General features: G+C 43.5%; 1 protein-coding gene across 2 annotated transcripts in view; it reads left to right on the forward strand.

The window, feature by feature from the left end:
• HDAC8 (histone deacetylase 8) overlaps positions 1 to 13,186 on the forward strand; it is a 249,772-nt gene extending 236,586 nt beyond the window's left edge. The window contains exon 11 of one of the 2 annotated variants that reach the window (XM_064368987.1): positions 11,887 to 13,186. In XM_064368987.1, coding sequence (XP_064225057.1) covers positions 11,887 to 12,038 — 152 coding nt within the window. In that variant the 3' untranslated portion in view covers positions 12,039 to 13,186. The remainder of the gene's footprint in view (positions 1 to 11,886) is intronic. The other variant, XM_012435590.2, reaches the window with a different exon arrangement.
• Positions 13,187 to 27,195: the final 14,009 nt, after the last annotated feature.

The raw sequence follows: 27,195 nt of genomic DNA on the forward strand, positions 1-27,195 counted from the left end.
AATAAATACAAATCAATTGAAAAAATCAGTCAACCAGAGAGAAGGCAGTCCCAAGCCAAGATTTTTATTCACATCTCTAAAACAGGCTGAGGTGGTGATTCTTAATCTATTTTCATAGGTGCACATTTCCTGCGTGAGCTGGAAAACAAGTTCTGGGAGGGCTCTCTGCTTTGGAGGTGATGTTCTGTTCTGACAGTCACTTTCCACATACAGTTTTACAGATTCAACTTTCAAAAGGGTCACTTTTATACCTCACCAAGATTTCTGACAGACAGAACTGCCCAAGTATAAGCATCTTGGTTTACATAGATGACATTTTCATGGCACTGACCAGCAACTGTGGTCTTACACAAGGTCATTCTGGATTCATTTGGTGATAGTGGTGGTGGTGGCAGCTACGGCAGCAACAACAGCAAGAGCACCTGCCACTCTCGCGATACTGCTGAGCATCTGTGGCTCACTGCTTCCAACCCCCACCTTCATCCCCGGACACATACACGCACCCTAGTGACACTGAAATCTAATGTAAAACCTGGAAGGCCAATCAAGAGTATGCCACCGTTTTGGCTTCCAGCCTGGCGACCGTGATCCTGGGGAAGATCACAGGAGGGGAGCTGGGCCAGAGGAGACTTCTCATGTTCACTATGGCAGTAAGGCAGTGGGGACACCAAGCCATGCTGGGCTTACATGCTGAATGATCACAAAGCAAACATGAAACCACCACAGAACTATTTTTATGGCTCCTCCAAGGAAAGAATCCCTCTACCTCACTCTTCAGCTGTTCACTGCTGGGCTCAGTGACCCTTCACTTCAGGATCCACGGTGATGGCTGATGTGACTTGAATTGTGGGTTTTCCTTTCACAGGCCCTTGAGCTCTCTGGCAGCTGTTGGCACTTCCAGATGTTCGTGACACACCCTACCTTCAGGGCTCCACAGTTAGCAGCTGTGCCTTTGGCTACAGTAAAGGTCTTTGGGACCATTGGGACTGTAAACCAGGGTGTGCAGAAGGAGTTGGCAGTGCTGAGATTGGCATTACTTGCTGGCTCAATCAGGATGGCATAGTTAATAGATTGTGCCTGCCAGGCAATTTGTCCTGGAGAATTTATCTTCCAGGAAGCACCTATAAGTTGAAGGGAGCCTCTCTGACCTTCTGGTGGCGTCCAAGGCCTAATCGTGATATGCCTTGAGGTGAATAGGGGATGTTAGCATTTAGGGTTTTTTTGCAAGCCAGCGAGAGTAAGTATCCAGTTCAAGTCGAAAATCCCAGCTTCCATTTCCCACTGGTGTTTGGGTGGGGCAAAATAGAGCAAATAGCTTTCAAACTCTAAAGCATTATACAGATGTAAGGCAGTATTATTCCTCCTACCACTGCTATTCCCATTATCCTGGATTTCCCAGCCCAGAACTTTTGTCTGAAAAAGAAATGTGGAGAAGGCACATCGACCAAAGAACCTCGGAGCTGTGTCTACAAAACTGCTGGGAGGCATTGCCCAGCCCAGCAGATAGACAACTGCCGGGGCCCAGCTCCACAAGCTGGCTGTCAGGCAAGCAGCCCACTCCTGTGATGTCACCTCTACAGTTACTTGTGCCCATCCCTCCACATGAAACCAGCAGATTTAGGCACAGGAGGGGAGAAAAAATGAATCATAGGCTATTTTAGAAATTGCTTTGATTCCGTTTGAGACTGCAGTAGTGCCTTGAGAGCTAAGACCAGAGCACACTAACCATCAGGGTAATATCCTCTAAGTGCTGATATCCTGTAAATGTCAGAAGCCTAGTGGGATTAATCCACAACCTCAGGTTCTAATTCAGGTCAGAGGCAGACAAATGGTAATTGGCAGTTTTACTTAATTGTCAATAAAAGGCTCTCTGATGACAGGAGGGATCGACATTCCAAGGCAAGCAATGCAGTTGACAATTAAAAGCTAAAAATTAAACCAACCATCCATATCGGCACATGCCCAAGGCTTCATAGGAACCCTTTGTACTGCAATTATTCCTAGGTAGAAAATGAGGTCCTTGAACCTGGCCATGATAGGGCAGCAGCTGGAAATCGTGCTCTAGCCCTGTGTCCTACCAGATCCCTTGCCCTCCTCACAATCTCTCAGAGGCTCTCCATGGCCTCTCAGATAAGGCCCTGGACTTGATATGGCCTCTGGCCACCTCTCCAGCTCCATTGCCCCCCTCCCAGACCTTCACCCTATATCCTGACCTCAAAAACTTTGCAGTTGGCTTTATACGTCCTGCTCTGTTCCTGTTACCTGAAACATTCTTCCCTCTTTTGCCCTTCAATAAGTCACCTGCTCTGTGAAGCCTCTTGTGCCCTCTTTTTCTGCCCACAGCACTCTGTACATACTGGAATTGTATCACCTTGCTGCTGTGGACTAGAATGTGTTTGCCTCCATATGTGTCTTCCTCACTAGGCTGAGAACTTCTTGACAGCAAGAACTGTCTTGATCCTCTCTGTGATCCCAGCACCCAGCACAGGGCCTAGGCCATTGGAGACATCGGTGAAGGCTTAGGCAATAAATGGACAGAAAAATGGACCAGATTGAAGGCAGGGGTGCACACCATCCAAGATTCTCAGATACCGGAACCTGCCAGCAGCAAAGCAGCCTGGACACTGGCTGCCCAAGAGCAATTCCTACAATTATTTTTCTCAAGATGTGCCTCATGTTCCTCTATATGAGAGACAATCTGAGGTGACAAAGACATTTTCAATTTTAATAGTCATATTTATTTTAATGTATGTTTTAAAATGTTAATAAGCATGTTGTGTATTATTATTTTTATTGCTGCTTATGATAGATAAGGCCAAAATAGGTATTAAAGTTTTCTTCTTTTTTTTTAATTTCTTTTTAAAAATTAATAGAGACGGGGACTCCCTATGTTGCCAGGCTGTTCTCAAACTGCTGAGCTCAAGGGATCCTCCCACGTCAGCCTCCTGAAGTGCTGGGATTACAGGCATGAGCCAGTGGGCCCAAACTGAAGCTTTAAAAGTGAATTAATGCCCCCCGCAAAAATAAAATTATGTGTACGTGTGTGTGTGTGTGTGTGTATATATATATATCAAGGTGACTGTTAATACAGCTGTTAAGTAGATGTGAAAACATTCCTGAAAGAGGTACTCGTAAGACAGAAGTTTTGGAAACACTTTTCAACAGTCCTAAATTCATTTCTCTGTTCCTCTGTGGTGCTACCCAACCTCCAAGCATTCCTGAGATCACATCAGCATCCCTCCAAACTGCTGTGATGCTGATTATATTCAGAACTTATGTATCCTAGCCTGGTTCTCCTTTTGTTAGCAAGTGTTTGCTCACCTTAACCACATTTATAAGGTCCTTAAGAGCAATGACCAAGCTTTAAGCCTCTGTGAATGGGAAAGCAGAGCTACAAATGTCTTTTCCTTCAATGAATAGGTACTGAGCACCTACTAGGCTTCAGGGCCCTAACGGTAGACAGCAGACAAGGTCCCTTGACCTCAAAGAGCTGGTGAGAGGAAACCAACAGCAAGCAAATAAAGAAACAAACACAAAAGATATTTTCTGCATGCTAAGTGGATTGAAGAAATTAAAACAGGATCGTGAGACAGAAAAGGAGTGACTGAGGGGGTGGCTCCTTAGCTTGGGTGGTCCTAAGGTCTCTCAGAAGTGATTTTGGAGTTGAGACCTGTCGACTCAAGGTGACAAAGGTGATGAAAAGAGTCTGAAATGGGGATAGCCAGGACAGAGCATTCCAGGCAGAAGGAAGAGCAAGTTCAAAGACAGGAGAAGCCCTAAGAGGGCAAAATGATCGTGAAGACCCATGTGAGCAAGGAGGGTGGTGGTAGGACACAGGAGGCAAGGGACCAGCCCCTGCAGGTAAGTAGCTTAGATTTTATTCTAGGTGTGATTGGAGGCTGATAGAGGGATTTGAGCATAGGAGTGATGTGGTCTGACCTAAGTATTCACGAAATACTCAGGCTCCTATGTAGAGAATAGGTTGTAGGAGACAAGGAAGGAAGCAAGACCAGTCTTGAGGCTACTAGGATCATCCATATAAGGGACAAGAATAGTTTGGGGTATAGTTGTAGCAGTGAAGGATGGAAAGAAAGAGGTAGATTTGCAATCTATTTTGGAGGTAGAATCCACAGGACTTGCTAATAGATTGAAAAGGCAGGTTGTAAACAAAGGAAGAATAAGGATGACCCCTAGTCAACTTCATGAAGGGAAAAAAAAGCACAAGAGGGCTGTTCTATGTCTGCTCTGTTCGGTACAGTCTCACCACTATCCACATGTGGCTAAGTTCATTAAAATTAAACAAAATATAAAATTCTCTTCCTCACTTGCGCTAGACATATTTCAAGTGCTCAATAGCCACATGTGGCTAGTGGCTACCATATTGAGCAGCAGAGCTGTAGGATGTTAACATCATGTGAGAAAGTTCTATTAGACCACTCTGCCCTACATTAAAAAGATGAAGAGAATAAAAAGACAAACCACAGACTGGGAGAAATATTTGCAAAATTCATTTCCAGTAAAAGATATGAATAAGAGTAAAGAACTCCTAAAATTCAACAATAAGAAAACACTCAATTTTAAAATGGGCAAAAAGCCTGGGTGCAATAGCTCACTCCTGTAATCCCAGCAGTTTGGGAGGCCAAGGTGGGCAGACCACTTGAGTCCAGGAGTTTGAGACCAGTCTGGGCAACATGGTGAAACTCTGTATCCACAAAATAATATAAAAATTAGCCAGGCATGGTAGTAGCATGTACCTGTAGTCCCAGCTGCTCAGGAGGTTGAAGTGGGAGAATCACCTGAGCCCAAAAATTCAAGCCTAAAGTGAGCTATGATCACACCACTGCATTCCAGCCTGGGCAACAGAGCAAGACCCTGTCTCAAAAAAAAATACATTTAAATAAAAAAATTAAAATGGGCAAAAGTGAGCCAGATGTGGTGGCTCATGCCTGTAATCCCAGCACTTTGGAAGGCCTAGGAGGGAGGATTGCTTGAGGCCAGGAGTTCAAAACCAGCTTAGGCCACATAACAAGACCCCATCTCTACAAAAAATTAAAAATATTTAAATATTATTTAAATATTAAAAAATTAAAATGGACAAAAGATATTAATAGGCACCTCACCAAAGAAGATATACAGACAGCAAGCAAGTGCAGATGCTCCTCTGCCTATTGCAGTGTGGTTATATCCCAATAAATCTATTGTAGGTTGAAAATATAAGTTGAAAGAATGTTTTCAACTTATAGCAAGTATCTTCAACTTACTATGGGATCATCCAGATGTAACCCCATCATAAGTTGAGGAGTGTACTAAATGCATATTACTTTAGTACCATCATAAAGTTGAAACATCTTAAGTCAGAGACATATGTGAAAAGATACCCAATATCATGTGTCACTAAGGAATTGCAAATTAAAATGAGATACCATTACACCGTTACATATCTATTACAATGGCTAAAATCCAAGACACTGACAACACCAAATGCTGTCAAGGATGTAGAACTACAGGAACTCTCATTCATTGCTGGTAGGAATGCAATATGGTGCAGTCACTTGGGAAGGCATTTTGGTAGTTTCTTACAAAAGTAAACCTATTCTTACCGTGTAATCTAGCAATCACACTCCTTAGTAATTACCCAAATGAATTAAAAGCCTCATGTTCACACAAAATCCTGCACACAAATGTTTGGAGGTCTTTTCTGTTGTTTGTTTTACATTTTTTTTTTAGAGACAGTGTTTCACTCTGTCACCCAGGCCACAGTGCAGTGGCACAATCATAGCTCACTGCACCTTGACCTCCTAGGTTTAAATGATCCTCTTGCCTCAGCCTCTTGAGTAGCTGGGACTATAGGGGTGTGCCACCATACCCAGCTAATTATTTTATTTTGTAGAGACAGGGTCTCATTATTTTGCCCAGGCTAGTCTTGAACTCCTGGCCTCAGTTGATCCTCCCACCTCAGCCTCCCAAATCACTGGGATTACAGACATGAGCCACTGTGCCCAGCCCTGCACACAAATGTTTATAGCAGCTTTATTGAGAATTGCCAAAACTTGGAAGCAACCAAAATGTCTTGCAGTAGATGAATGGATAAACCATGGTACATCCAGACAATGGACTGTTATTCAGCACCAAGAAAAAAGTGAGCTATCAAACCACAAAAAGACATGGAGGAAACTTAAAGGCATCTTGAAAGAAGCCAGTCCAAAAAGGCTACATACTGTATGATTCTAACTATATGACAGCAAAAGGATGAGTGGTTGCCAGGCTTCAGGGAAAGGAAGGGAGGGATGAGTCAGTGGAATACAGCTGATTTTGAAGGCATTGAAAGTATTCCTGCATGATGCTGTAATGATGGACATATGACATTATATACTTTTCAAAACTCAGAACTGTACAAGACCAAAAGTGAAACAATATAAACAGTGGACTTAAGTTAACAATAATGTATCAGTATCCATTCACTAACTATAATAAATGTACCACATTAATGCAAGATGTTAATAATTGGGGAAACTGCCTGTAGGGGAAGGGGACGGAAGTTGAATATGAGAGCTCTCTGTACTTCCTCTTCAGTTTTTCTATAAACTTGAAACTGTTCTAAAAATAAAATATATTAATTATAAAAAAAGACTATTGGAGGTAATGACAAGGAAAAGAGAAAAAATGAAAAGAGAGAGAAAAAAAGAAATACTAAAGCGATTGTTCATGAACACCTAACAAAGTACCTGGCACAGAATAGACACTCCATAAATGTTTATTGAATAAATGAATGAACAAATGAGTCAACCGGTGGTTCAGTAGAACCCAGGACCCCTGAGTCCCAGTTCAGTACTCCTTATTGCACATCGGAGCTGGAATAACAATATAGTTTATTGTCCAAACCAGGATATTTGAGAGTGAAATGGGGTGCCTTAGGTATAAATCAAGACTGCTTCAGAGATAACCAGAAATCACAAACTGGGAGTCCATAAGCTACATCTCACTTCCAAAATTGTTTTGTTTGGCCACTCATTTTGAGGCTTCATATGATATTCTTTTAAAATGTCAATCATTTGCCCACATTTAACACAGTGGAAACTGCATTAAAATGTGAAATTTGGACTTGTCTTGGAAAATGGAAAGACCCAGTCCCATGCGGCCCACAGGCCTGCACAGTGGTGAGTGGCTGGAGCTGAGCTCTTTGTCACAGGCCCCACCAGTCCCTTCTGTATCTCTTACTCTAGGCCAAGTGTGAGTTTCTATTTACACTGTCTTGGTTTTGTTTTCTTTTGTGGCAGAGTTAAGGAAAAAGGAGGGAGGGTGTGGTGGCTCACGCCTGTAATCCCAGCACTTTGAGAGGCTGAGGTAGGTGGATCACGATGTCAGGAGTTCAAGACCAGCCTGGCCAAGATTGTGAAACCCTGTCTCTACTAAAAATAGAAAAAAAATTAGCCAGGCGTGTTGGCAGGTGCCTGTAATCCCAGCTACTCAGGAGGCTGAAGCACAGAATTGCTTGAACCTGGGAGGAGGAGGTTGCAGTGAGCTGAGATCACGCCGCTGCACTACAGCCTGGGTGACGCAGCAAGACTCTGTCTCAAAAAAAGGAAAAAAAGCAAAGTATACTTATACTTATGTCATGATTCAAAGTGAGAAAATGAAAAAAGGATCAAGAGGGCCCCTTATGTCTTACCTCCAGCCTGCTTTACAAACAGTATACTCTTGGCCTCTCTAGGCAATTGAGTCTGCCCTCTGTGGTCTGAACTTCTTGTCTCCACAGGCCCCAGCCTGTGCTGGCCTTTTGAATTTTCTCAGACTGGTTTTCCATTTGTTTGCTTATTTCCTTGGGCAGTGGTTCATAGCTGTCCTTGAAGAGGTCCTTCACATGCCCTGTAAGTTGTATTTGTAGGTATTTTATTCTCTTTGTAGCAATTGTGTATGGGAGTTCACTCATGATTTGGCTCTCTGTTTGTCTATTACTGGTGTATAGGAACGCTTGTGATTTTTGTACATTGATTTTTCTATCCTGAGACTTTGCTGAGGTTGCTTATCAGCTTGGAGCCAACTCAAATGCCCATCAATGATAGACTGGATAAAGAAAATGTGGCACATATACACCATGGAATACTATGCAGCCATAAAAAAGAATGAGTTCATGTCCTTTGCAGGGACATGGATGAACCTGGAAACCATCATTCTTAGCAGACTAACAGAGGAACAGAAAACCAAACACCGCATGTTCTCACTTATAAGTGGGAGTTGAACAATGAGGACACATGGACACAGGGAGGGTAACGTCACACACCAGGGCCTGTCAGGGGGTGCAGGGCTAGGAGAGGGATAGCATTAAGAGAAATACCTAATGTAGATGACAGGTCGATGGGTGCAGCAAACCACCATGACACGTTTATACCTGCACGTTCTGCACATGTATCCCAAAACTTAAAGTATAATTTAAAAAAAAAATTTTTTAAGAATTTTCTCAGGCTGCCACCCACAGCTGAAAAAGCTAGATGTGAGGTGAAAACAATGGGTATTATTTCAGCTTGCATTTTTATTATTACTCCAATTCAACATTGGTCATCATCAACTTTTGGTGAAAATTACTTCTGTTGTTTTTCTTAATTGCCTCCAAATGTAACTGGAGAGTGCGGCAGAGCAGCAGAGAATACAGCACCCACTTTTCCTCCCTGTGAACATGTGTTGTTGGAATGCTTTGACATGGAATTTTGTTTCCTTGCATTCACTCATTCCCCTAGCTCTGGCTATATTTACAGATGGAAGGACCCTCACTTCACACCAGCATCCCCTGTAGGTTGTCCTCAGCTGAGGCAACAACACAAGCTAAGGCGTGGAAACAGGAAAGAATGGATGGGGCCCATTAATGCTAAGGAGTTGAACTTCATTCATAGGTGGTAGGTCAAGAGCTGCTAAAGTTTTTTTTGTTTTTTTTTTGTTTTGTTTTGTTTTGTTTTGTTTGCTGTCACCCAGGCACCCAGGCTGGAGTGCAATGGCATGATCTCGGCTCACTGCAAACTCTGCCTCCTCGGTTAAAGCGATTCACCTGCCTTAGCCTCCCGAGTAGCTGGAATTACAGGTGCCCACCACCACACCCCGCTAATTTTTTTGTATTTTTAGTAGAGACGGGGTTTCACCATGTTGGCCAGGCTGATCTCAAACTCCTGACCTCAAGTGATCCACCCACCTTGGCCTCCCAAAGTTCTAGGATTACAGGCGTGAGCCACCACGCTTGGCCTGCTGAAGTCTTTTTGAGCAGAGAAGAAATGTGATCACAGCTAGCAATTGTGCAGGGAATAGCTCTAGAAGCAGGAGGCCCAGATAAGAGGCTGTCGCAGTGACCTGAGTAACAAGAGATGTGACTAAAGCAGAAACAGTGGAACAGAAAGAAGGTACAGATTGGAGAGACATCTTGAGGTTAGGCTTTGCAACTCATGAGATGTGGAGAAGGCATGAACTAAGAGGTGAAGAATCAAAGATTATCCAGAGATTTTGATAATCCAGAGATTTTGGGGTTTGAAACACCAAAAGCATGATCAAAAAAAAAGAAAAAAAAATGATAAAGAATTGGACCTCATCAAAATCAGCTTTTGTTTTACAAAAGACCCTCTTAAGGAAATTAAAAGATAAGTTACAGGCCGGGCGCGGTGGCTCACGCCTGTAATCCCAGCACTTTGGGAGGCCGAGGCAGGTGGATCACGAGGTCAAGAGATCGGGACCATCCTGGTCAACATGGTGAAACCCCGTCTCTACTAAAAATACAAAAAATTAGCCGAGCATGGTGGCGCGTGCCTGTAAGCCCAGCTACTTAGGAGGCTGAGGCAGGAGGATTGCCTGAACCCAGGAGGTGGAGGTTGCGGTGAGCCGAGATCGCGCCATTGCACTCCAGCCTGGGTAACAAGAGCGAAACTCCGTCTCAAAAAAAAAAAAGATAAGTTACATACTAAGATAAGATATTTGCAAATCATACGCAACAATGGATTTGTATCTAAAATATATAAAGAGCTGGGTACAGTGGTTCACGCCTGTAATCTTAGCACTTTGGGAGGCTGAGACAGGTGGATCATTTGAGGTCAGGAATTCAAGACCAGTTTGGCCAATGTGGTAAGACCTCATCTCTACTAAAAATACAAAAATTAGTCAAGCGTGGTGGCATATGCCTGTAATTCCAGCCTGAGGTAGGAGAACCGCTTGAACCCGGAAAGCAGAGCTTGCATGAGCTGAGATCGCACCACTGCACTACAGCCTGGGTGACGGAGTAAGACTCTGTCTCAAAAAATAAAAATAAAATATATAAAGAACTTTCCAAACTCAATAGAAAAAAAAAAAAACAATTAGGAAGTAGGCAAAAGACAAGACATGAGAAGGATACACAGGCAGCAAATGAGCACATGAAAAGATGTTCAACATCATTAGCCATTGGGAAAATGCAAATTTAGATCATAATGTGATATCACTATACATCTATCAGAGTGGCCAGAATAAAAACCAATGGCAAATGCCGGCAAGGACTCTGAGAAACTAGATGACTCAAGCATTGCTGGTGGGAATATAAAATGGTACCACCAGTCTGGAAAACAGTTTGGCAATTTCTTATAAAGCTAAACATGCTACTATCATACCTCCCAGCAATTACACTCTTGGGCATTTGTCCCAGAAAAATGAAAACTATGTTCACACAAAAACATGTATGTGAATGTTCATAGTGGCTTTGATCCTATAGCCAAAAACTGGAAATGACTCAGGTGTCCTTCAGCAGATAACTAGTTAAACAGATTGTGCTACATCCATACTGTGAAATACTACTCAGCAATAAGAAGCAACAAACTTGATACACACCACAATTTGGATGGATCCTAAGAGAGTAGCTGAGTGAAAAAAGCCTATCTGTCTCAAAGGTTTATATATTGCATGGTTCCATTTCTATAACATTTTGAAAATGTCCAAATTTTAGAGAAAGGTAACAGATGAATGATTGTCAGGACTTGGGGATGGTCAGGGTGGAGGGATGGGAGACGCTGTAAAGGAGGTAGCAGGAGGGAAATCTTTATGGTGATAAAATAGTTTCGTATCTTGATTGTGATTGAGGTTACATGAATCTACACTTGTGATTAAATGGCCTGGAATTATACACTTACACACACACAAATGAGTGCATGTAAAATTAGTGACATCTTAGTAAGATCTGTGAATTGTACCAATGTCAGTTTCCTGGTTTTGATATTGAACCATAGTTATGTAAGATGTTAACATGTGGGGAAACCTGGAAAAGGGTGTGTGGGACCTCTCTGTAGTCCTTTTTTTTTTTTTTTTTTTTGGCAACTTCCTGTTAATTTATAATTATTTTAAAAGTAAAAGGTAAGTACGAAAAAGGAATGAACTTCTATTGATACATGCACAAATTTGCATGAACCTCAAAGGCATTATGCTGAGTTAAAAAAAAAAAAGCCTATCTTAAAAGGTTACAGACTGTTTGATTCCATTTATATGGCATTCTCAAAAAGACAACACTACAGTGATGGAGAATAGATCAGTGGTTGCCAGGTGGTGGGGAGAAAGGAAGATGTGATTGCAAAAGGATAGCACAAGAGGATTTTGAGGGTTATGGAACCCCTCTCTGTCATGAATCTATACATATGTTTAAAATCAGATCTGCAAATGCTCAAATGTTAATTTTACTGTAGATTAATTTAAAATTAAAATTAAAGTAGATAGGCAAGTAATTTGTTTCTGATTTGTTTCTTATTTCCTTCCTTACTTACTTTCATTCATCCATTCGTTCAGCCATTTACTGAGCACCTACTATGAGTGAGGCACTGTGCCAGACTTTGGAGATCAACCAAAAGTAAGACAGCCAGGCCCTGCCCTCAGGGAGCATTGTTTCTGTTTCAGAGAAATGGCCAGCAGGGTTTGGAGCCCAGTGTTTCTACTTGGGGAAGTGGGGCAAGGAAAAGACTACTGAGGGACCAAGTGAGCAACTTTTCATTCCTAGAGCCCAGTCTTATAGGATTTCAAATGATCACTTTTCCCTCAAAGATTCTTAGGCCTGAGATCAGAGAAAAGCCCTCAATCCATGTTTCACAGGTACTCACAAGAGAAAATGCAAGGAGGGCTGTGCCTTGCTAAGGGAAGGAAGAAAAGTTGGGAGTGGGGAGGCCTGAGATTTGATGCAGTTAGTAAAGTATGAACTCTGAAAAGTGCTACCTGAGAGTGAGAGAGAGTGTGTGTGTGTATATGTGTGTGTGTGTGACTTAAAACAACCATTTGTTTAGCTCATGACTCTATGGATTGGCAATTGAGCTGAGTTCAGCTGGGTGGCTCTTCTGGTCTTGGCTGGATTCACTCAGCATCTGCAGTCAGCTGGCTGTCAAAATGTCCAGTAGTTGGCTGGTGGTTGCCTGGGTGACAGGGGTCTCGGGGCCATTTGTTTCTCATCATCCAGCAAGCTAGTCTGGTCTCATTCCTTATGGTGGGGTCACAGAGTTCCCAAGAGCAGCAGAGAACAAGCCCCAAAATATAAGTGCTTTTTAAAAAAATAGCTCTATTGGGGTGTAATTCACATACATTACCTGAATTTGAGTTTTGTTTTCTCCTCTGTTTGCAGGGAATCTGAAGCATGTGGTCTAGTTGACAGAAAGAGATCAGGTTTCCAGAGCTGAGGAGTGGTGCCTGTAATGAAGACAGCCTGTTTATGCGAGCAGCTTGTGGAATTTGTGACTGCAGGGGAAATTTGAAAGAAATTACTTCCTGAAAATTTCCAAGGGGCACCAAGTGGCAACTGGCTTCCTGGGGTGAGGAGGCAGGCACCCCAGAGTCCTCAACTGGGCCTAGGGGAAGAGAGAGATATCCTACATTTAGAGTTCTTATTTAAAAACACACACACACACACACACACACAAACACACACAAATGCGGTTTTTAATCTTTGAAGATTATTTTTAAGCGAACTGGGGAGGGGAGTATTTTTATTGTCTTAAAGGAAACAGAATAGAAGCTCGATGAGAGCAGGGAGCTTTTGTCACCAGTTTGTGAAGCATGAGGCAGCTGAGAGACAGGGTTTGGGCCTCAGGACCATCCAGGTAGAGCCCTGGGAGCGGGTACTGATCAGCAGACTGGGAGGTGAGGAGAAGTCCACTGGTGTTATTTTAGTGTTATGCATCTTTGTTTTTTTAATAAAATCTTTGAAAACCTACCTCTTTGTCCCATTGTCTTCATTGTAAAGTGCCACTGACAGTGCACATAGTTCTGAACTTTTCTTCTCGCCGAAGTGTCAAGAATAACCCTGTTCCTTCCAATCTCTACTCTGGCCCAACCTGGGAGGCTGACCCCACTGGGGAACTACTGTGCTCCTAGCCCAAGTTCTTGGGACAAAAGGCCAAGTTCTGGCCTGTGCTGGGGCTGTCCATGGTGGAGTAGGAATACTGGAGAGGGGCTTATTGGCACCCTGGTGAGGAGCTGTCCCTGTCCAAGGAGTGATATAGGGATGGAAAGAGCATTTTGGCATGTCAGATCCAAGAGGAGCACTTCCATAGATAGAAAGGATACTTCACAGTCAAGTGTAGACAATTGGCACATAATGAAAAGGGGAGGAAGTTGTAATGTGTGATGTTACTGCAACCTCTGGGGAAATAGCAACATGGAAAAATGGAGATGGGGATAATGAGAGAGATGAGGAAGGGACAACTGAATGTCATGATATTGTAATTTTATTTACCAAATATTTACAAATCTCCTTCAACTACTGGGACTGGGATGGGAGACAAGAACACAGCCCCGTCCATTCTGGCTGTCTAGGAATTCTCAGACAAGGCAAGGGAGGAGGAAAAGAAGCAGATCCCAACATGTTTCCAGCTCTGTTACCAACATGAACCCAGAGCTGTGGGAGCACTCAACAGGGAGCAACTCTCCCTGCCAGAGAGGCATCCCAGAGAGTCTCTAAGAGGATGATATTTGAGTCGCGCCTCATAGGGTGAGCTGTATTTCCCCAGGCCTTCAAGCGGGGGAAGGGCATTCCGCAGAAGGGAGTGGAAGAAGACTTGAACATGTCCTGGGATGGGAATAGCCAAGCTTTTATTAAACAGCATCAAGGCGCCTAGTCGGCTAGGAATACCAGTCCCTTCAAATGGTATTCCTAGTCTAATTCTAATTATACCCTCTCACCCTCTCGGCTTAAGGGCAGTGTAAGCCAGAAATGACAGCAATTTTACTTATACTAAAAAGAAGGGGGGATTTTTTTAAAGAATAAAAGAGGGTGGAAGGGGAGCCGAATAGGGCATTTCAGGATTAGGGAAGGCCAGGGAAGCAGGCAAACAGGAGCTCTGGAACCATCAGCCTGCAAGACCACTCACCGAGCAAGGCTTGCTATCTCAAAGGCTCCTTTAACCTGATTTCCAGTCCCCATCCCAGTCCTCTCAGGGGGACCCACCCCCAAAGTTTTCACTCAAATCCCTGTAAAGACCTCAACCCTGAGAAGCAGCCAACAGGTAAACAGTGATAGCAAACTGCTGCCCCATTTTCCTTTCAATGGCCACATCTGTGAAGATATGCTACCCCATGGGGGAAAGTGGCAAAGGAGGCCAGGGGAGCTCTTGCCACTGGGCAACCCACACTGCCTCTCCTCATCAGGGTGGCACTACCTGTCTGAGCCCCAGCTTTTGCCTCAGCTCTGGCCATACAAGTACCAGAGCAGGCTGCTGAACTGACCACCCACTCCAGACCTTCCAGAGGCTTGTCCTGCTCCCAAGAGAGGGCACCGCCTCAACGGCCTTCAAGATTTCTTCTCATTGGATTCTTATTGGAAATGCTAGGGGAAAGAAATCCCAGAGATGAAAGTAGAAATTATTTTCAATATTTCAAAATTAACATTGAAATACTCCCAAAGGTAGGCATGGCATCCACAAAACCAGAAACACAGATTAAAAGTTGTTCCTTCCAGAATTATTGCAAGCACATGCAAAAAAGACAGAAGGGAAATATACCAAAACATTAACTGAAGTGGGCTTTTGTGGAGGAGGAAGGTATAAGGATGGTTTTATTTTTCTTCTTTCTACTTTTAAATATTTTCCAAATTTTCTCTAGTGGCCACATTTTACTTTAACAATAGAAAAAATAAATAAATACATAAACTTAAAAAAAAACGATCCGAGGGAAGTTGGAGGATGGTTACAGATCAAAGTCAGTTCAAGACACCCACTGAGGAAGACTTTGTGCTCAGGCCCTGGGGCTGTTCTAATTGCCTGCAAGACTGATCAGCTGGGGCAGTTGCGGACAGGGGGAATGTCGGGGAGGGGGGCCTTTTTAAATTAGTTGGTTCGAGGGCAGGGAGTGCTCACCGTGAGCCTGCCTGTCTTCCCTTTGGGAAATTGCTGCCCACCCTGCCACCGCCCACCCCTTGTGTTTGCAAGGGACCAGCCACAATAACTATAATAACAATGGCAAAGCAAGCATTGGACATTGGCATATGCCCCATTTTACAGATCATTTTCACTTGAACATCACTATCCACCCTGCTGGTGAGTATTATCATCCCCACTCTACAGATTAGAAAATTGAGGCTAAGAATGATGAAGTAACTTGCCCCTTTTTCAGTGGCAGAGACAGGATGCAAAACCCAGCTGGAACTACAAATTCCCTTACTTTTTCCACTGTCCCACACTAGTGCCACTAGAATATTTTTAAACTGTGACTTTGAAGTCAACAACTTTCTTATTGCTTCCAAAGCCCAAGCTGGACCAAGTCACATGCTGCTCCTGGGCCCTCACCACACAGCAGCATTCATCCGTTGTGTGCTTTTCATCAAGTTACTTGACCTTTCTGGGTCTGTTTCTCTACCCATAAAATGGGGTGAATTATCCTTGAACCTCATGGGATATAGTGAGTGGTTGATGAATTACCAAAGAGAAACACTTTGAAAAGAGTGTATTCTGGACAGGAGGGCCTTCCATGGAAATGGGCCAGGGAAGGCTTACCTCTGAAGAAAACCCATTGCTTGCAGGAAACCCACCAGCTTCCTCCGTCTCCAAGGCACTCACAAGGGCCAAAGAGACCAAGAGAGAAGTTTAGACTATGTCTTCAACTCAAGGGGGGTAACAAAATAACCACTTAAAAAGAATATCTATGTTGGATATGCATATATTTGCATAAAACACCTTTGAGAAAACACACAAGAAACTGGGACACCTCAGTTGCCTCCAGGGAAGGGAACCAGGTGGCAAGTAGCGAACTAGTAAGGACGACTTGCACTCAGTTCCTTTTTGTACCTTTTGATTTTTGAACCATGAGAATGTATTACCTGGTCCCCAAAAAGTAAATACATAAATTTTTTTTAAAGTCAATGGAAAATTCCCAAGCCAGTTTACCTTTGGAGAGGGTGGATCTGCCTCTGCTGCATTCACTGTGAGCTGTCACAGAGACAGCAGTAGTATATTTCCAATACTATATTTAAAAAACTCTTCCTAAGGCGGAAAGACTTCTTTATAAGAAAATTGAATACTGTCATTCAACAAAAAAAGGAAGAAAAGGAAGAAGAGAAGGAAAAGAAGGAGGAAGAGAAAAGCAGAAGGAAAGAAAACAATCACGTGGACAACCGTGTTTTGACATCTCTAAGCCCCTCCCTATACAGAAAGCGTCTGTAGTTCTTCCTTCTCTGCATTTGCCAGGGCCAAGTCCCCATACCTCCTGCCCAGTGCTGGGCCCAAAGCTGACCAGTAGTGCCATGGCATGCAACATACGCACTTCAGCCTCAGGCTGCCTGGGTTTAAGCCTCTCCCTATCTCACTTACTAGCTGTGTGACCTTGGCCAAGTAACTCCCTCTCTCTGAGCCTTAGTCTCCTTGTCTGTCAAATGGCAACACTTACCTGTACCTACCTCATGGTTGGGGGGGTGCGAGGGGCGAAAGAGATAATGCAGAAAAACACATAGTAGAGCGCATGTCACATGTTACACTATTACATATGTTACATATTACACTATTCTTGCCCTAAATGTGAACACACTCTGGGTAGGGAAACTTCCTGAGGTTCCCTGGCTTCAGGAATTAGGGAAATGGTATGCAAATTTGTGTGACTGTACATATGTACATTTTTCTGTGGCACAGAGCCATAGCTATTATCAGACTGTTAACACTCAAAGGGGTTTTGTGATTACAAAAAGGATGAGATCTACAAAGGTAGAGGTAAAGACAGACATAAATAGAGCTGTCTGAGACGGGGTCCCCTCACCTCATGGTCTATGCACATGCTAGTTGTGAGAAGTAAAGGTTTCTCTTCAAAGTTTCCTTTCTTGTTAAAAAATAAATCATAAGTGTGCTAATAACTCTTTGTTAAGCCCTATCCTATGTAGCTGTTAAACATGCTTATAGACACGTAGTACATTCTATGTCCTTGTATTTTAACCAAATATCTGTGCTGGACGTGCTCACAGGCATGTCCCAGCTCGCAGCCTATGCCCCTTACCGGTTTAAAAAAGTTTTAAGTTATTAGCCAATTGGGTTTTAGTTTAGATTATGAGGTCTGGCTCCAACCAACAGAGATCAGACACAGCAGTAAGGACAACTCCAAATGCATAAGGGATAAATATGTCTGCTTTTCCTTTGTTCATTGTACTCTTGTGACAAGATGGCTAGCAAGGGTACTCTTCCTGCAGTGCAGGAAGTAAAAAGAAGTAAAAAGATTGCTTTGCTGAGAGATTCTTTGTCTCAGTGTTAATTTTTCTTTCTTTCTTTCTTTTTTTTTGAGACCAGTCTCAGCTCACTGCAACCTCCGCCTCCCGGATACAAGTGATTCTCCTGCCTTAGCTTCCCAAGTAGCTGGGATTACAGGCGCTCACCACCACCTTTGGCTAATTTTTGTATTTTTAGTAGAGACGGGGTTTCACTATGTTGGCCAGGCTGGTCTCGAACTCCTGACCTAGTGATCCTCCCACCTCATCCTCCCAAAGTGCTGGGATTACAGGTGTGAGCCACCGCGCCCGGCCTCAGTGCTAATTTTTCTTTTCGGCACTGTTCATCTGTTTCCAACACTAGGTCCTGCTTGGAATGCCCCAATCTTCCCTAGACTGGCTTCTTCTCCTCATTCAGTTTTCAGACTCAATTAAATACCCTAAGGCCGGGCCCACAGGCTCACACCAGTGATCCCAACACTCTGAGAGGCTGAGGTGGGAGGACTGCTTGAGCCCATGAGTCCCATACCAGCATAGCCAACATGGCAAAACCCCATCTCTACTAAAATATAAAAATTAGCTGGGCATGGTGGCATGTGCCTGTAGTGCCAACTACTCAGGAGGCTGAAGCAGGAGGATGGCTTGAGCCCTGGAGGTCAGGGCTGCAGTCAGCCATGATTGCAACACTGGACTCCAGCCTGGGCAACGGAGCAAGACCCTGTCTCAAAAAGTGGTAATAATATGGCCGAGCGTGGTGGTTCACACCTGTAATCACAGAACTTTGGGCTGATGTTGGCAGATCACCTGAGGTCAGGACTTGGAGACCAGCCTGGCCAACATGGGGAAACCGCATCTCTATTAAAAATAACAACAACAAAAGAAAATTAGCCAGGCATGGTGGCGCATGCCTGTAATCCCAGCTACTTGGGAGGCTGAGGCAAGAGAATCACTTGAACCCAGGAGATGGAGATAGCAGTGAGACAGGATCGTGCCACTGCACTCCAACCTGGGTGACAGAGTGAGACTCTGTCAAACATTTTTTAAAAAGCCAGGCGCAGTGGCTCACTCCTGTAATCCTAGCACTTTGGAAGGCCAAGGCGAGTAGATCACTTGAGGTCAGGAGTTCAAGACCAGCCTGGCCAACATGGTAGAACCCTGTCTCTACTAAAAATAGAAAACTTAGCCGGGCATGGTGGCACATGCCTGTAATCCCAGCTACTTGGGAGGCTGAGGAAGGAGAATCGCTTGAACCTGGGAGCTGGAAGTTGCAGTGAACCAAGATCGCACCACTGCACTCCAGTCTGCACGACGGGACAGAGACTGTATCTCAAAATAAATAAATAAATAAATAATAATAATAGTACTGTGATCACCCTACCCCATCTAAAGTAGCTGCCTTGCCCTGACAATCCCCAGATACCATCTATCATTTATCATTCTCTCTCTCTCTCTCTTTCCCCTCTCTCTCATAATACATACTTAGGGAATGGTAGAACTATGTAATAAGACAAAGCAATGCCTTATTCTAGGTATTATTAGCACAGAGGATGAGACAGGCAATCTAGACTGGGGCAACCATGAAGGCTACATGCAGGCAGTGACACTCAAGCCAAATCTTGGGCCAGGAGTGGGAGGAGGCATTCCCGGCAAAGGGACTGGAATACATGAAGGCAAGAAGGCACAGGAAATTTAGGGAAGCAATAAGCAGCTTGGTGTCACTTAAACACAGGATATTTGACAGTAGCCAAGCAAACCAAGTGTAAAATGATGTTATTAAGACAATGAGGGAACATTGGACATGGACCAGGTTATGTTAAGAAATTATTGATAATTTTGTTAAGTACAATAACACCATGGTGGTTACATACATATATATTTTATATCCTCATCTTTAGAAATATAAAGAGACGTATTTAAAGGTGAACTGTTTCTATATTTATTTTAAAATACTCGAGAGGAGGAAACTGTATGTGGAAGGCAGGCAGGGAGGGGAAGATGGGTAAAACAAAATTTGAAAATGTTGCTCACTGTTAAAGTGGATTGAATGAATATATGGGAGTTGATTATATAGTCTCTCTGGTTTTGTGGTTTTCAATTTTCCTAATAAAACATTAAAATCTATATTGGTGCGTTGCAGCAAGTAAAGATAGCAGGGACCAGATCACAAAGTGCTTCCTGTTCCACATGGGTGACTGGGCTTGCGCCTGCAGGTAAAGAAGCCATCCGAGTTTTAAGACAAGGAGTGGTCTGATCAGATTTGCATTCTGAAAAGCTTGCTCTGCCTACTGTGTGGACAAAAAATAAAAAATAAAATGAGCCTGGTAAGGCCCAGCTCCGAAGTGACTGCCTCTGAGAAGCCTCTGTTTACCTCAGATGGAGTCCTGGCACCTTCCTCCTTTGGCCTACAGTGCCTTTCTCCTCACCACTCACTTGGTAAGAGAATGTGTGTGTGTGTGTGTGTGTGTGTGTGTGTGTGTGTGTGTGTGTAATGGAAATATTTTCCCCCAATATATGCTTCAGGTAAAAACTTTCAATACAGAAAATGGTTTCCTCATATCCCTATACTTCAGTGATAGCCACTATTGGCAATTTAGTGTTTTTCTTTCCAAGCTTTCTTTCATTTGGTCCATAAATATTATTGAGCACTTACTATGTGCCATGCAGCATGCCAGGCACTAGAATTACATCTATGTAATGATCCCTGTCTCAATGGAGCTAGCATTATGCATATATGACCATTTGACTTTTTTGTAAATGAAATGAAACTGTTCTGGAACCTGATTTTCTTTCACTTAATTATATGCCATGGACAGCTTTCCATATCAATGTAGAAAGAATTACTGTATTCATCTTCCATTATGATATATACCAGTCATACCAAAAAGTAAGGCACACCTGATGCTTGAAATGGTCCTGTTATATGGATGCTTCAAAACTTGTTTAACCTGTCCCCTATTGCTCAACATTCAGAATTTTCTCAATTTTCCTTACAAATAAAAACACTGCACAACAACAACCACTAGAGCTAATAAATGAATTCAGCAAAGTAGCAGGTTAAAAGGTTAACAAACAAAAATCAGTTGTGTTTCTATACATCAATAATGAATAATCCAAAAAGGAAATTAAGAAAACAATTCTATTTACAGTAACATCCAAAAGAATAAAATGTTTAGGAATAAACTTAGCCAAGGAGGCAAAAAACTTGTACAATGAAAACTATAAAATGTTGCTGAGAGAAATTAAAGAAGGCACAGATAAATGGAAAAACATCTGTGTTCATAGATTGGAAGACTTAATATTGTATGATGTCAATACTACTCAAAGCGATCTACAGATTGAATGAAATTCCTATGAAAATCTCAAAGACTTTTTTGCAGACACAGAAAAATCCATCCTGAAATTCATATGGAGTATCAAGAGATCCCAAATAGCAAAAACATTTCAAAAAAGAAGAACAAAGTTGGAGAACTCATGAGTCCCAATTTCAAAACTTACCACAAAGCTATAGTAATCAAAACAGTGTGTTACTGGCATAAGTACAGACATATAGGTACAATGGAACAGAATTGAAAGTACGGAAATATACCTATGGCCAATTGATTTTGGACGGAGATGTCAAGTCAGTTAAATGGGGAAAAAGCAATCTCTTCAACAAATGGTACTGAGACAACTGGATTTCAACATGCAAAAGAATGAAGTTGAAACTCTCATACTATACACAAAAATAAGTTCAAAGGGGATCAAAGACCTAAGTGTATGAGATAAAACTATAAAATGCTTAGAAGAAAACATGGGGATAAATTGTGACCTTGGATTCAGCAATGGATTCTTAGCTATGACACCAAAAGCACAAGCAACAAAAGGAGAAATAGATAAATTAGACTGCCAGGCATGGTAGCTCACACCTGTAATCCCAGCACTTTAGAAGGCTGAGGCGGATCACCTGAATTCAGGAGTTCGAGACCAGGCTGGCCAACCTGGTGAGACCCCCGTCTCTACTAAAAATACAAAAAATTAGCCGGGCATGGTGGTTCATGCCTGTAATCCCAGCTACTCGGGAGACTGAGGCAGGAGAATGGCTTGAACCTGAGAGGCAGAGGTGGCAGTGAGCCGAGATCATGCCACTGCACTCCAGCCTGGGCAGCAGAGTGCGACTCTGTCTCAAAAAAAAAAAAAAGAAAAAAAAAGAAAATAGATTAAGATTAGACTTCATCAAAGTTAAAAACTTTTTGCTGCAGAGAACATTATCAAGAAAGTGAAAGAGGCCAGCACTTTGGGAGGCCAAGGTGGGACGATCCCTTGGGCCCAGGATTTCAAGATCAGCCTCGTCAACATAGCAAGACCCTGTCTCTACAAAAAATGAAAAAATTAGCCAGGCTTGGTTACCTGCACCTGTAGTTCCAGCTACTCAGGAGGCTGAGCCAGGAGAATCACTTGAGCCCAGGAGGTCAAGGCTATACTGAGCTATGATCGTGCCACTGCACTCCAACCTGGGCATCAGAGTAAGACCCTGTTTCAAACAAAAGGCAAAGAACATGACAAGACATTTCTGCAAAGAAGATATACAAATGACCAACAAGCACACAAAAAGATGCTCAACATCATTAGTCATTTGGGAACTGCAAATCGAAACCACAACCATTTGTCAGTTTATACCTATTTGGATTGCTGTAATCAAAGACAGAAAATAACAAGTGTTGATGATGTACAAAAACTGGAATCCTTGTACATTGGTGTGGGAATGTAAAATGGTACAGCTTCAGTGGGAAACAGTTTGGTGGCTGCTCAACAAGTGAAACATTTGTATTTGTATATGAATGTTCATCCCAGCAGTATTCACAATAGCCAAAGGTAGTGAAATAAATGCCACAATATCCAAATAAATGCCCATCAATGGATGAATGGATAAACCAATACTGACATATGCATACATGGGGATATTATTCAGTCTTAAAAAGGAATGAAGCACTGATACTTGATACAGTACTCAGAAACATTACGCTAAGTGAAACAAGCCAGACATAAAAGGTCACATATTGTATGGTTCTATTTACATGAAACCCTCAGAATAAACAAATTTATAAAGACAGAGACCAGATTGGTTGTTACCAGCACCTGGGCAGAGGGGGAATTTGGGAGTAACTGCCTTAAGGCTACCGGTTTTGTTTTGGAGTAATAAAAATATTTTGGAACCAGATAGAGCTGGTGATTACACAACATTGTGAATGTACCAGATGCCACTGAATTGTTCACTTCAAAATGGTTAATTTACTTTTTTATGTTTTAATTGATATATAAAAGTTGAACTTCCATCACCTCAAACACTTCTCTTTTCTTTGTATTGGGTAAAACTGTTAATTTTCCATTGTGTGAAATTCACCTAAAAAAAATGCAATGAAGATCCTCTAACCTATGCCCTTGCACATTTGTTGCATTATTTCCTCATGATAAGTTTGTAGAAGTGGAACATCATCTCCTTCGGTTTAGGTTACGTGCCCTACCATCCAGCAAAGGGCATGCAACCTAAAACAAACAAAAGAGATGATGGGTTTTGATTCCCAGAAGGATTGTCCCAATTCACAGTCCCACTAAAGCTGTGTGAATGTGACTGTCCCCATACTCTTCCTACAACTTTATCTTTGCTCACCTAAAAAGTAAAAATATCTCATTGTTTGAATTTTCATTTTTTTGTTTCATTAGTGAGATTGGGCATGTTTTTAGATCCTTAATAGTAAGTTACTATTTAGTTATCTGTCTCTTTGATAAACTCATTGACCTTTCCCATCTCTTCAGATCCAGCACTCATGACAGGCATGTAGTAGGACTTCAGTAAATGCTGCGAGGAACTAAAGGAAATAGCAGTGACTATGAGCCCGTCCTAATTTTCCCAGGGGCTCAGGCTAGCTCTAGACATACAGTGCAATCCTAATGTATCTTCTCCCAAAAGCCACCTAAATGCCTTTTGAAATTCCCTGTTGGAAATCACTCTGTGGGCAGCATGGAGGGCATGGGTTTGCATAAGCTGAAAGTGAAGATAAAGGCAGAATAAGGGTGGGAATGAGGGGTGAGCTGGCAAGTGGTACTAATGTGCACGTCTGTTTGTGGAAGGAGACAGGCTGAAGAGAAACCACAAAATCCCAGCTGTAGACTGGCGGGGAAGGTGGATGGGTACTGCCATTTCCTAAGGCCTACTGATGCCCTGTATCTAGCACTTTTCATCTGCCCTTCCTCCCCTCCACGCTGTGGCCATCCTCTCTGGGTCACTCCCAGGCTGGTAGGCACCACTCACTACTCTCCAGCTTTCCTGCCAGACTGGGATGCTTCCTCCAAAGGCGTCCACCAGTTAGCCCCACAGCACTATCCTGGGGTTACTGGAGGCTTAAAAGGCTACAGGGTGCAGTAGCTCATACCTGTAATCCCAGCATTTTGGGAGATCGACGCAGGAGAATCGTTTGAGCCCAGGAATTCAAGACCAGCCTGGGCAACATAGCAAGACCCATCTCTACAAAAAAATTTAAAAGATATTAGCCTGGTATTGTGACAATATCTATAGTCCCAGCTACTCGAGAGGCTGAGGTGGGCGAATCACTTAAGCCCAGGAGGTCAGGCTGTGGTGAGCCATGATCATGCCCCTGCACTGCAGCCTGGGCGATAGAGCAAGATCCTGTCTCAAAAAATGAAATCCCTGCTCTTATGAAGTGTTCACTCTAGTTGGAAAGTCACAGAATAAAGACAACATGGCAAGCAGTGGTAAGTACTATGGAGAAAATCAAACAAGATAAAAGTTGAGGGGTACAGGGCTGCTATTTTAGAGAGGGTGCCCAGGGAAGGCCCATTTGAGGAGGTGATAGTGAGCAAAATCCTGAATGGCTAGCCAGGTGGCCATCAGGGAAAGAGTGTCCCAGGCAGAGGGAACAGCAAATGCAGAGTCTGAGACAGGAACTGCCTTGTCATATCCAAGAAATGGCGAAGCCAATGTGCATGAAGCTGAGGGAACGAGGATAAAGTAAGAGGAAATGAGTGTAGAGAAGTAGGAAGGCTCAGGTGACACGGGCCACTGTAAGGACTTTGCCTTTTACCCTGCATGGGATGGAGAGCCATTGAGACTCCTGAGCAGAGGACAGGTCCCCTCTGGCTGCTGTGCAGGGAACAGGAGCCAGAGGCTAGAAAGCAAAGGGACCGGTCGGAGGGTGACTATAGGGAAGAGGTAAGAGTGACACGGCCCAGGGTGGTTGCTATGGAGGTGGTGAGGAGTGGCTTGGATTTTGGCTGCACTTTTTTAAAAAAATTTTTAGAGACAGGGTCTCGCTCTGTCACTCAGGCTGTGGTGCAGTGGTATGATCATAGCTCACTGTAACCTTGAACTCTTCGGCTCAAGTGATCCCTTTGCCTCAGCCTCCTGAGTAGCTAGGACTACAGGCAAGAGCCACTGTGCCTTGCTGATTCTTTTATTTTTATGTTTTACAGCCTGGATCTTGTTACACTGCCCAGGCTGGTCTCCAACTCCTGGCCTTGAGTAATCCTCCTGCCTCAGCCTCCCTAAGTATTGGGATCATAGAAGTGAGCCACTGCATTTGGCCTCTGGCTGTATTTCAAAAGCAGCCGACAGAATTTGCTAATTAGTTGCATCTAGCAGGATAGAGAAAGAAAAAGATGAAAGCAAGGGTTTTGGCCTGAGAAACTGGGTGAACAGAGATGTCATTTACTGAGTTTGGGAAAATGTGCAGGGAAATATGAGGCTCAAGAGCTCTTATGGGTCATGTTCAGGGCAGAGACTTGGGAGCCCTCCAGGAAGCCTAGGGCTGGCTCGCTTGCTTACTGGTGGGGACGGAAGGTGGAGAGAGAAAGTAAAGGCAATGAGCATGCTTTACTGAGTAACTGACTGTACTAGGCTCCATGTTTATCTGCCCACATCACCTTTAGTGATCACAAAATATAAAGGCTGAATTTCTTAACATGGCATCCAAGTCTGGCTCCTGCAGCCTCACAGACCCCATCCTGTGCTGTTTCCTACCTCCCATCAGCACCTTTGCCCATGCTGTCCTCAATACCTGGGGAATGCTGATCCTCAGCTCGGATGTCACCTCCTATCTCCCACTTCATTTTAATGTCTGCTTTTCTATCTCCCACACTATATTGGGAGCTCCTTGAGGGTCAAGGTGGTGCCTTGGTCCCTCTGAGGCCTTGGTGACTGAAGAAGGGCCATGTAGGGGCTCAGCTCACATTTGTGGCCTGAATGAAAAACTGTGTAGGAAGAATAGTCAGCTCTAGCCCACCCCAGTGGGTCAGGGAGGTCTGACTTCCCACATAGTCATATGTGTCAATGAGGAAAACAGGGCCAAAGAGGTAAAGTCAGGCTTCGAACTGGACTCAGACTGAAAGGCTCACTCCATCCCCCAAGCAGGAGGGAAAAGGGGTCAGGGAAGAGTAATGACTCACATGTGTACAGCACTTAAGAGTTTATAGCCTGACCAGCAATCCCATTACTGGGTATATATCCAAAGGATTATAAATCGTTCTACTATAAGGACACATGCACACGAATGTTCATTGCAGCACAGTTTACAATAGCAAAGACCTGGAACCAACCCAAATGCCCATCGATGATAGACTGGACAGAGAAAATGTGGCACATATACACCATGGAATATTATGCAGCCATCAAAAACGATGAGTTTGCATCCTTTCTAGGGACATGGATGAACCTGGAAACCATCATTCTCAGCAAACTGACACAAGAACAGAAAATGAAACACCGCATGTTCTTACTCATAGGCGGGTGTTGAACAATGAGAACACATGGACACAGGAAGGGGAGCATCACACACTGGGGTCTGTCGGGGGGAAATAGGGGAGGGACAGTGGGGGGTGGGGAGTTGGGGAGAGATAGCATGGGGAGAAATGCCAGATATAGGTGATGGGGAGGAAGGCAGTACATTACACTGCCATATGTGTACCTATGCAACAATCTCGCATGTTCTTCACATATACTCCAAAACCTAAAATGCAATAAAAAAAAAAAAGAGTTTATAGCCATTGACATTATGTCATTCAACCTTTGCACAGCCTCATGACATAGGCATTCTTATTTTCCCCTACCCAACATGTAAGGCAACTGAGGCCCAAAGAGCCAAAGTCACTTGCCCAAAGACAAAGCTAGGAAGTGGCAGCTTCAGGACTTGAACCAGGGTCAGTTTGACGACGGAGCCCCGTGCTCTCACTATCAGACTAGACCACACCTGGAGCTGAGATGGAGAGTGGGCAGTTGGGTCTGGCAGCCCTTTTCCTCTCCCTACCTATTCCTGTTGGGTTTCAGCTGTTGGTAGCACGAACTGGCATTTACTAATCCCCTCGGACCATTCAAGGCCAGAATGAGGCAGCCTGAGATTCAAACACAGCAGAGCATCATCCACATTCTAGACTCCAAAGGTCACACTTGAGAGAGGTTTGAAAAAAATGCAAGAGAAATCCAAAGAGAGGCCATGGGAACCTTCCTCCCCCCGAACCCCAGGAGCTGTTCAGAGGCAAGCTCCCCCACCTTG

The sequence above is a fragment of the Aotus nancymaae genome, unplaced genomic scaffold (assembly GCF_030222135.1).
Source record: "Aotus nancymaae isolate 86718 unplaced genomic scaffold, 86718_ANA_hifiasm-v0.15.2.pri h1tg000081l, whole genome shotgun sequence".
NCBI classification, from domain to species: Eukaryota; Metazoa; Chordata; class Mammalia; order Primates; family Aotidae; genus Aotus; species Aotus nancymaae.